The following is an 11,473-nucleotide window of genomic DNA, read 5'->3' as shown; positions in this document are numbered from 1 at the left end:
TACCTGGCTTGTAGAGCATGACCTGGTACTAATTTCCTAGCCATCACCTTATCTCCTGCTTTAAAAGAACGAGAGATCAGCACGCTTGTCATAATGTTGCTTCATTCTAGCTTGGGCTGAAACTAGGTTTTTCGAAGCTAGCTCTCTAGCGGCTGTCAAATGTTGTTGCATTAATGAAGGTGAAGTACTCAATGATGGATTTGATTTTCCTGTCCACACGTCTTTCAACACTGCGAGAGGACCACGCACTTGGTGTCCGAATATTAATTCAAATGGACTAAATCCGAGACTTTCTTGCTCACTTTCTCTCATAGCGAACAGAAGAAAAGGTATACCCTCATCCCAGTCTCTAGAAAAATGTTCACAATAAGCTCTCATCATGGACTTCAGTGTCTGATGAAATCTCTCTAGAGCCCCTTGTGACTGTGGATGATAACTGGTTGAAAGTACAGACTTTATTCCTAGGTGGGATAATGCTTCTCGAAAGATCTTAGAAGTGAAGTTAGATCCCTGATCTGATTGTATCTCTCATGGCAATCCAACCTGGGAGAAAAATTTCATCAGTGCTCTCACACTAGCACGAGCATTAATTTTTCTCATAGGAATAGCTTCGGGATAGCGTGTTGCAGCGTCCATAATAGTAAATAAGTATTGGTTTCCTAGTTTGGTTCTAGGCAAAGGACCAACACAATCAATAATAAGACGTGAGAATGGTTCACCATCCACGGTGATAGGAATGAGAGGCGCAGGTGGAGGTGTGTGTGCTGGCTTGCCTGTCACTTGACACACGTGGCAACGTCGGACATGATCAGCTGCTGTTTCCTTCATCTTTGGCCAAGTAAAATGTTTTGCCAGTTTACCGAGTGTCTTCTTGACACCCAAATGTCCTCCTATGGGACTATTGTGAGCAAAATCAATGGCTTGTTCACGAAATGTATCTGGTAACACTACGAGATGCTTGACTGTGGTGGAAACACTATCAGCTGGCAACTTGCATGTATTTTTCTCCATCAGTACACCGTTACTATAATAGTAACAATTATCAAGATCCTTTGCTTCACTCTCAGTAACTGCTATATCTCTCAGTCTTTCCAGTGACTGATCAACAAACTGATCCTTGATTAAATCATCATGAGTTAGAAATTTAACGTCAGTTGTGTCCTGACTAGGTTGATGACCTGGGCGCAGAGCGTCACTAAACAACATATTCAACCCCAAATCATTGTCATCAACTAACTCAACAGGAGACAAGTATGTTTGTTGTATCTTTGACATAGCTCTAGTAATTGCGCTGAGAGAAAATAAAATAGGTTTCTCTCTACAAGCTTCAATGGCATAATTATCATCAGTGTTATTATCAATCACAAGTGGTTCTTTACATATACCAGCATGAAGGATATCGTTCCCTATCAACAAGTCCACTGACCTGATGGGAAATACACCACTGGATATACCCACTGAAATATAACCAGTATAATAGCTTCTTTGAATATAAACTTTGTGAAGAGGTACTTTTATAACAGCCCCACCATAGGCTTCTAACAATACATCTATCTTGCAATAGGTATCATCAGTTATGGGCAGTACATCTTCTCTCAATAACGTGAGATAACTGCCAGTGTCTCTGAAAGTAACTATCTTAGTTAGATGTGATTCGTCAAATCCTACTTTACCGCTCGAAAAGTAAGGACTCATGGCTGAATGAATCTTTTCGTCAGATACACTTTCTGATGCTAGTCATCTGTTCTGAGTAATATTATCTAAAACAGTAGGATCAGAGGTATTACTAGGATTTTGGTGCCTTTGTTGCTCGGAAGAGGATACGACTTGTGTGGGGGCACCAGCCGCACGACTGTTTCTGGTATCTCTTTCTAACTTATAGCAATACTCTCTAGCATGTCCTTTTCTGTTACAATAGGTGCATTTAACTTTCTTCTTCTCGATATCAGATTTCTGTCTAGTAACAGAGACAGATTCAGGATTGTGAGTTTTCCTGGTAAAGGTACGAGAAATACAGTAGCAGGTACATCAGGCTGGCAATGAGCAGCTGATTTAGGTTGCCAACTTCTGGGACAATTTTTAGTTACATTGTTTTTCTGTTTTTTAGTACATACAAGTTTGTGAGAAATCTCATAATTGTCTGCTAATGCTGCAGTTTCCAGAATATCCGAGGTAGTATGATCGATCAGATATTCTTGTATGTCAACAGACATACAGTTGTTAAACTCTTCGTGTAGTAACAACTGAACAAGACTGTCGTAGTTGTTATACTTGGCAGCTCTAGACCATCTCTCAAATGCAACTTTTTTCTCACGAGCAAACTCTACACAAGTTTGATCTTGTCGTCGTTGTAACGTACGAAATGCGCTTTGATAACTTACAGGTAACAAGTTATATGTCTCTAGAATAGTTTGCTTGACAGCGTCATAACTAATGTACTTGGCAAATGGTAAAGCAGCAGTACAAGTTTGAGCTCTTCCTGTCAAAGCTGTATGCAACAATGTTGCCCAGTGCTTACGTGGCCAGTTCATAGCACGTGCCTGGTTCTCTAACACATCAAAATAGGTGTCTAAGTCACTCTCAAAAAACTTAGGAACCATTGATGCAGCTTTCTGCACATTAAATGTGTCCTGTGATCTATCAGTCTGTTGTCTTCCCAGATGAACATTTTCTCTTTGGAAATCTTCTTCGTTCAACTTCCTCTGTGCCTCTATTTGTGCAGTCTGCAACATAATGAGGCGTTCAAACCTCTCAAACTGTTCCTGAGAGATAGGACCAGTAGGTAATGGAGGAGTAAGGAATCTAACGTGGTCTGGACGGTCCTTAGGTCGGACACTTCGTCCAGCCGTCTCTAGAGTGTCTAGATCTGGTCTAGGATAAGTAGATACAGGTGTTGCATACACTGTAATAGTATGTGGTTGCATCATCCTACCAGCTACACTCTCTACTATTGTGTCAGTGAGGAGGGAAGGTGTGAGCGGAGGTTCACTAGGCTCAGACACTTCTGCCGTAGTTGCTCTTTCTTCTTCATCAAATAGAGTCATACTTCGTAATTGTGACACTAGACTTTCTGAATCTGAATCATAATCAGACATCTCTGTATGAGCAGGAAACAATATATCTTTAATTAATGCTCTGACAGTTTCTGCGGTGTAATTCCTGTTATATGTCACACCGAGATATTTGGCTACTTGCCAACACGTCTGAAGTTTTAATATCTCAGACAAAGTCAGAGTATCAATTAACTGTTTCACTTTGGCATACATCACGAAAATAAATGTACTACGAGAGAGTGATTATGGGAAACTATAATCCTGATAGGAATTTTAGTGTTGGTTGTCTTAGAGTTAGAACTCATAAACAGTATTTCCATCTCCTTGGATCAAGAGACTCAGTCAGGTACATACATCCACCTGGTATGTTGTACAAGACTAAACTCAAAGTCTTCAGATTAGGAAAGTACTCAAAGTGTTTGATCATAGAGTTACTAGTATGTCAAACTGGACAACTTCTCCAACACCTTGAATCAAGAGCATCCCGGACAGGCCCCCATTTGTTACAAAAAACGCGATTCTAAAAGCTTAGAGATCTCCAGTGAACACTAGAAAGGACTGCCCTTCTAGCATCCAGCCTGTTACTGGGTTTTCGTAACAAGTAGTCAGTATCCTTGTCCAATTATCCATTAGAAATCAGTATGATTCAATAGTGCTTCAGGATTACAACTGGTAGGCTACTAACTAGAGAAATTAAAATTTAATAAATTTATTAAGTCTAGAGGTATATTATCAAATTAAATTAAATTAAATTAATCACAGTAATCAAAATAATATCACTTCTCTCAAGTACAATATTATTGTGCTGAAAGCACATATCACATTTATAATTCTTAAGTACCGTCTGGTACATTAACATTTAATAAGATATTACAAATATGTAAAAGTAAGTATGTATGTGTGTAAGTGCTCTAAGTAGTTCGCTATGTCTCACGACTCGACTAGACTTAAACAAGTGGCTGACAAAGTCCTCAAATAAACTAACTTCTTGACTGACTGGCAACCAGAACAGTCTGCTTGAACAATAAAAAGAATGCTAAGCCCAATAGCAATATAACAAGCAACTGCGACACCACTACCCCACCTCCACTACCACCACTACCCCCATCACCACAACCCCAACCACCACTACCCTCACCTCCACTACCACCACCTCCACTACCCTCACCTCCACTACCCCCACCTCCACTACCCTCACCTCCACTACCACCACCTCCACTACCCTCACCTCCACTACCACCACCTCCACTACCACCACCTCCACTACCCCCACCGCCACTACCACCACCACTACCCCCACCACCACTACCACCACCACTACCCCCACCACCACCAACAACAACAACAAACTGGTGTATCTCATACACTAGATACTTAGGTTTATCCTCAGCAGGGAATGGCTTACTCTAGCGATCCCTCCAGAAATTGGAATTGGCTTGCGCAACGCGATAGACTTTTCTTAGGGTATCCTCAGCGTGGCTATATACGTCTTGGTAAGATCATTTCATTAACGATATTTTGTGTTTGAGTCACGCCAGCACGTCCTGTCTCATTGTTTCACTCTCATGTATGTATTCCACAATCTTCCTTCCACTTTTACAACTCGTAAAAAAGTGGAAGAGTTAGTGGGTATTATTATTATATTTACATTAATGGTGAAGCTCTGAAACCACCTATGGAATGGAAGGTAATCAAGTTTAATCCTAGGAAGCGGAGGGAAGTTCACCAGCAGAAGTTCTCAGTGATGAGAACGGTAAAATTATACTCTGGGTTGTATATCATTCTCCCAAGTTGAGCCAAAATGACACCCACTCTTAAAATGAAATCATTAATTAAAAATAATGCAGTAGTATTGGTTAATTTAATAACCGCAACGTTAATCTAAAGAGTCTGTCAGGTGGTCAAGTATCTGTCAGACAACTCTGCCAGACAACTCTGTCAGACAACTTCTTATTCACACGCTGTCATGATCTCAATATGTGGCGATTTGTATATTGGATTGTGCACTCACTATGGGTAACAACCAGATATCCTACAAATTAAATCTTAAAGGTAAAAAAAAATGAATTACAAAAGAAGACTGAAAGAACTTGAAATGATCTCGTGGGAAACCTGGAGGAAGAGGTGCCAGTGTTCAGTGGTCAGTCGTCACGTGAGGTCACAGACCCTGAGCTGCTTGGGGATTAGCGTGGACGGTTACAAAGCATGGCTTGCTTCTACAGTGTTTTAAAAGCTGAGGTTGGAGAGTTGAAGGAGGAGGTCTTGCTTCTCCAGGAGGAGATTAGGAGGCTGAAGGTCCACCTCAATGGGCCTGGGAGAGAGTGTGAGGTGGTTGGAGATGTGGGGAATGAGGCTTCTAGCAGTGAGGTGCAGTCTGTCTCTCACTGTGAGGAGGCTGTAGGTGGGGTGGTAGCAACGGCTACCAGCAGTGAGGTGCAGCCCAGCACCTGCTACAAGTGGCGAGTTGTTCACAGTAATGGGAGGCGCATCAGAGTAAGGAAAGTTAAGAGTGCAGATCTGAAGGTAGGAAATCGCTTCTCTGTTCTCCAGGATGAATGTACTTCAGTGGCCAGTGAAGGTAAGGGTACTACTGCCCCTGCTAATGAAGGTAAGCGCATTCTTGTGGTTGGTGACTCTCAGGTAAGATATGTTGATCGTGCTTTTTGTAATAGGAATAAGAAGATGAGAGATAGAGTGTGCTTCCCTGGAGCTGGTGTTGGGGACATTGTCAACAGACTGGATAATATCATGTCAGGTAATGGGAACAAGCCCATTATCTGTCTCAGTGCTGGTGGAAATGATATTGGGAAGGGTAGGAGAGAAGAGCTGCTAGATAAGTACAGGTCAGCTATAGATTTCATTAAGTCTAAGGGAGGGATCCCAATCATATGTAGCATCTTGCCTAGAAGGGGAGTAGGAAATGAATGGTTGTCTAGGGCAATTGGTGTAAATTGCTGGCTAGACAGATACTGCAAGGAACTTGCAATCCCATTCATTGACAACTGGAACAACTTTTATGGCAAACATGATATGTATGCAAGGGATGGGGTTCATCTCTCTGGGGCAGGGGTGGTAGCACTTGCAGACTCGATTGAGAAGGCCATTGGTGAAATGCCTATGATTTTAAACTGATGGAAGATAGAGGTATGGGTGTGTGTGGGAAACAAGCAGGTTGCAACACTAGGGTTGGAAACAGTAAATGTATAAAAGGCATTCAGCATGAAGTTATAAATAAAGACAATAGAACAGGTCAGCAAACAAAGGGGGACAGCAGAGGGCAGCAAGGGACTAGCTCCCTTAAGGTTTACTATACTAATAGCAGGAGTGTTAGAAATAAGATAGATGAGCTAAGATTAATTGCAAGTGCAGGAAACATAGATATTATTGCTATAACAGAGACCTGGCTCAATCTGAAAGATAGAGAGATGCCCTCTGAATGTCACATACAAGGCTATAAATTATTCCACACTGACAGGGTCAACAGGAAAGGTGGTGGAGTAGCGATGTATGTCAGAGACAATTTAAATTGTTGTGTTAGACAAGATATTAAATTAGAAGCGTCAGCCACTGAATCTGTTTGGTTACAGCTTCTCGAGGGCCGAGAAAAACTAATTTTGGGTGTGATTTACAGGGCCCCAAATCTTGATAGGGAGTGCAGTAAACTTCTATGGGACGAAATTCGTAAGGCATCTACATACGAAAATGTTGTGCTAATGGGAGATTTCAACTATAGACAGATTGACTGGAGCAATTTGACAGGAAATTTAGAGTCGGGTGACTTTCTTGATACGATCCAGGATTGTTTTTTAAAACAGTTTGTGACAGAGCCAACTAGGGGAAATAACCTCCTTGACTTGGTTCTTGCCAGTAGGGAAACACTAATTAATAATCTTGAGGTTAATGATGAGCTTGGGGAGAGTGATCACAAATCACTCAGTTTTAACATATCATGGAATTCCCCTAATAATGGCAATCAAGTCTCCGTCCCTGACTTTCGCTTGGCTGATTTCATAGGACTGAAAAATTACTTAGGTGGGCTGAACTGGAATGACCTGACTAAGGGTCAGGTAGGTGGTGATGGTTGCCGATATGATGCTTTCCAGGGCATAGTTCTAGCTGCTCAGTCAAATTATGTTCCAAATAGGGAAATCAGATCAAACAAAAATGATCCTAAATGGATGAACAATAGATTAAAATATCTGATTGGTCAAAAGAGAGGCATATATAGGCAAATCAAAAGAGGAGAGGGGCAATTAAGAAATCGATATATTCAGTTAAAGAGAGAAATAAAAAAGGGAATTAGAAAAGCAAATAGAGATTATGAGGTTAAAGTTGCAAGAGAATCGAAGACTAACCCAAAAGGATTCTTTCAGGTATACAGAGCTGTATAGCCCTTGTGGCTTAGCGCTTCTTTTTGATTATAATAATAATCAGGTATACAGAAGTAAGATCAGGGACAAGATAGGCCCACTCAAAAGTTCCTCGGGTCAGCTCACTGACAGTGATAAGGAAATGTGTAGAATTTTTAACACATACTTCCTCTCAGTTTTTACACAGGAGGATACCAGCGATATTCCAGTAATGATAAATTATGTAGAACAGGACGATAATAAACTGTGCACTATTAGGGTCACAAGTGACATGGTCCTTAGGCAAATAGATAAATTAAAACCTAACAAATCCCCAGGCCCTGATGAACTGTATGCAAGGGTTCTAAAGGAATGTAAAGAGGAGCTTAGCACACCTTTGGCTAATCTTTTCAACATATCACTACAAACTGGCATGGTGCCAGATAAGTGGAAAATGGCAAATGTGATACCTATTTTCAAAACAGGTGACAGGTCCTTAGCTTCGAACTATAGACCAATAAGCCTAACCTCCATAGTGGGAAAATTTATGGAATCAATAATTGCCGAGGCAGTTCGTAGCCACCTTGAAAAGCATAAATTAATCAACGAATCTCAGCATGGTTTTACAAAGGGGCGTTCCTGCCTTACGAATTTATTAACTTTTTTCACTAAGGTATTTGAGGAGGTAGATCATGGTAATGAATATGATATTGTGTATATGGACTTCAGTAAGGCTTTTGACAGGGTCCCACATCAGAGACTATTGAGGAAAATTAAAGCACATGGAATAGGAGGAGAAATTTTTTCCTGGATAGAGGCATGGTTGACAAATAGGCAGCAGAGAGTTTGCATAAATGGGGAGAAATCAGAGTGGGGAAGCGTCACGAGCGGTGTTCCACAGGGGTCAGTGTTGGGCCCCCTGCTGTTCACAATCTACATAAACGACATAGATGAGGGCATAAAGAGCGACATCGGCAAGTTTGCCGATGACACCAAAATAGGCCGTCGAATTCATTCTGACGAGGACATTCGAGCACTCCAGGAAGATTTGAATAGACTGATGCAGTGGTCGGAGAAGTGGCAGATGCAGTTTAATATAGACAAATGCAAAGTTCTAAATGTTGGACAGGACAATAACCATGCCACATATAAACTAAATAATGTAGATCTTAATATTACGGATTGCGAAAAAGATTTAGGAGTTCTGGTTAGCAGTAATCTGAAACCAAGACAACAGTGCATAAGTGTTCGCAATAAAGCTAATAGAATCCTTGGCTTCATATCAAGAAGCATAAATAATAGGAGTCCTCAGGTTGTTCTTCAACTCTATACATCCTTGGTTAGGCCTCATTTAGATTATGCTGCACAGTTTTGGTCACCGTATTACAGAATGGATATAAATTCTCTGGAAAATGTACAAAGGAGGATGACAAAGATGATCCCATGTATCAGAAACCTTCCCTATGAGGATAGACTAAGGGCCCTGAAACTGCACTCTCTAGAAAGACGTAGAATTAGGGGGGATATGATTGAGGTTTATAAGTGGAAGACAGGAATAAATAAAGGGGATGTAAATAGTGTGCTGAAAATATCTAGCCTAGACAGGACTCGCAGCAATGGTTTTAAGTTGGAAAAATTCAGATTCAGGAGGGATATAGGAAAGTACTGGTTTGGTAATAGAGTTGTGGATGAGTGGAACAAACTCCCAAGTACCGTTATAGAGGCCAGAACGTTGTGTAGCTTTAAAAATAGGTTGGATAAATACATGAGTAGATGTGGGTGGGTGTGAGTTGGACCTGATAGCTTGTGCTAACAGGTCGGTTGCCGTGTTCCTCCCTTAAGTCAATGTGACCTGACCTGACTAGGTTGGGTGCATTGGCTTAAGCCGGTAGGGACTTGGACCTGCCTCGCATGGGCCAGTAGGCCTTCTGCAGTGTTCCTTCGTTCTTATGTTCTTATGTTCTTATATTATATGAGTGTGTAAAACCATATGAGAACATAGATGATGAAGAATTCTTGCAACCTTCTCAAAGATTTTACCACATAATTTAAAAAAAAGTGAGAAGCAGAGCAGAAAGTAAATTTCTAATAACATTTTTAGCAAATTAAGTTGTTGCTGAAATTGAATCCAAGAGGAGACAATGTAATACAGCTACTGGCAACACACACACACACAAACACACACACACACACACACACACACACACACACACACACACACACACACACACACACACACACACACACACACACACACACATACACACACACACACACACATACATGGGCGATTTCAACCACAGGGAGATCGACTGGGAAAACCTGGAGCCCCATGGGGGTCCCGAAACGTGGAGAGCCAAGATGATGGATGTGGTACTTGAAAACCTCATGCATCAACATGTCAGGGACACTACCAGAGAGAGAGGGGAGGATGAGCCAGCAAGACTGGATCTTGTGTTCACCCTGAGCAGTTCAGACAATGAGGACATCACTTACGAGAGGCCCCTTGGAGCTAGCGATCACATGGTTCTGAGTTTTGATTATATAGTAGAGTTACAAGTGGAGAAAGTAACAGGAATTGAATGGGAAAACCCAAACTATAAATGGGGAGACTACACAGGTATGAGGAACTTCCTGCAGGAGGTTCAGTGGGACAGAGAACTGGTAGGAAAGTCAGTAAACGAGATGATGGAATATGTGGCAACAAAGTGCAAGGAGGCAGAGGAAAGGTTTGTTCCCAAGGGAAACAGAAATAATAGGAAGACCAAAACGAGTCCTTGGTTTACCCGAAGGTGTAGGGAGGCAAAAACTAAGTGCACCAGAGAATGGAAAAGGTACAGGAGGCAAAGGACCCAGGAAAATAAGGAGATTGTTAGAAGAGCCAGAAACGAGTACACACAGATAAGGAGGGAGGCCCAGCGACAGTACGAAAACGACATAACATCGAAAGTCAAATCTGACCCGCAACTGTTTTTACAGTATTTACAGTGGAGACAGGAAGGACTCTGGGGGGACAGATCAGATAGGGACACCAGCAAGGAATATACCAACAAGTGTTGGATGACATACATACAGATGAGGAGGAGGTGAAGAAACTGCTAAGGGACATCGATACCTCAAAGGCAATGGGACTGGACATCTCCCCGTGGGCCCTTAGAGAGGGAGCGGACATGCTGTGCGTGCCACTTACCACAATCTTCAACACGTCCCTGGAAACTGGGCATTACCACAATCTTCAACACGTCCCTGGAAACTGGGCAACTACCTGAGGTATGGAAGATGGCAAATGTAGTTCCCATTTTTAAAAAAAATGAGACAGAAAAGAGGCACTAAATTATACACCTGTGTCATTGACGTGTATAGTATGCAACGTTATGGAGAAGATTATCAGGAGGAGAGTGATGGAGCACCTGGAACGGAACAAGAGTACAAACGCCAGTCAGCATGGATTCATGGAAGGCAAATCCTGTGTCACAAACCTTCTGGAGTTTTATGATAAAGTAACAGAAGTAAGACACGAGAGAGAGGGATGGGTTGATTGCACCTTCTTGGACTGCAAGAAAGCCTTTGACACAGTTCCTCACAAGAGATTAGTGCAGAAGATAGAGGATCAGGCGCATATAACAGGAAGGGCACTGCAGTGGATCAGAGAATACCTGACAGGGAAGCAACAACGAGTCATGGTACGTAATGATGTATCACAGTGGGCACCTGTGACGAGCGGGGTCCCACAGGGGTCGGTCGTAGGACCAGTGCTATTTTTGGTATATGTGAACGACATGATGGAAGGGTTAGACTCGGAAGTGTCCCTGTTCGCAGAAGATGTGAAGTTAATGAGGAGAATTAAATCAGATGAGGACCAAGAAGACCTTCAAAGAGACCTGGACAGACTGGACACCTGGTCCAGCAACTGGCTTCTCGAATTTAATCCCGCCAAATGCAAAGTCATGAAGATAGGGGAAGGGCACAGAAGACCGCAGACAGAGTATAGGCTAGGTGGCCAAAGACTGCAAACCTCGCTCAAGGAGAAAGATCTTGGGGTGAGTATAACACCGAGCATGTCTCCGGAAG

The 11,473-nt window shown here is 42.1% G+C and overlaps 1 protein-coding gene across 1 annotated transcript; it reads left to right on the top strand.

Annotated features, from left to right (window-relative positions):
• Positions 1 to 5,185: 5,185 nt before the first annotated feature.
• On the top strand, positions 5,186 to 7,683 carry LOC138853472 (uncharacterized). Its single transcript, XM_070090234.1, has 2 exons — positions 5,186 to 7,426; positions 7,488 to 7,683. The coding sequence occupies exon 1, from the start codon at positions 5,259 to 5,261 to the stop codon at positions 6,183 to 6,185; it is 927 nt and encodes a 308-aa protein (XP_069946335.1). The 5' UTR covers positions 5,186 to 5,258; the 3' UTR covers positions 6,186 to 7,426; positions 7,488 to 7,683.
• The last annotated feature ends 3,790 nt before the right edge of the window (positions 7,684 to 11,473 follow it).

The sequence above is a fragment of the Cherax quadricarinatus genome, chromosome 31 (genome assembly GCF_038502225.1).
Source record: "Cherax quadricarinatus isolate ZL_2023a chromosome 31, ASM3850222v1, whole genome shotgun sequence".
Taxonomy (NCBI): domain Eukaryota; kingdom Metazoa; phylum Arthropoda; class Malacostraca; order Decapoda; family Parastacidae; genus Cherax; species Cherax quadricarinatus.
The sequence above is the reverse complement of the archived record's forward strand: the minus strand, read 5'-3'. Positions and strand labels throughout refer to the sequence as shown.

Excerpts from the sequence above, each read along its gene's own strand:
- LOC138853472 (XM_070090234.1), top strand. The coding sequence starts at position 5,259 with ATGGCTTGCTTCTACAGTGTTTTAAAAGCTGAGGTTGGAGAGTTGAAG.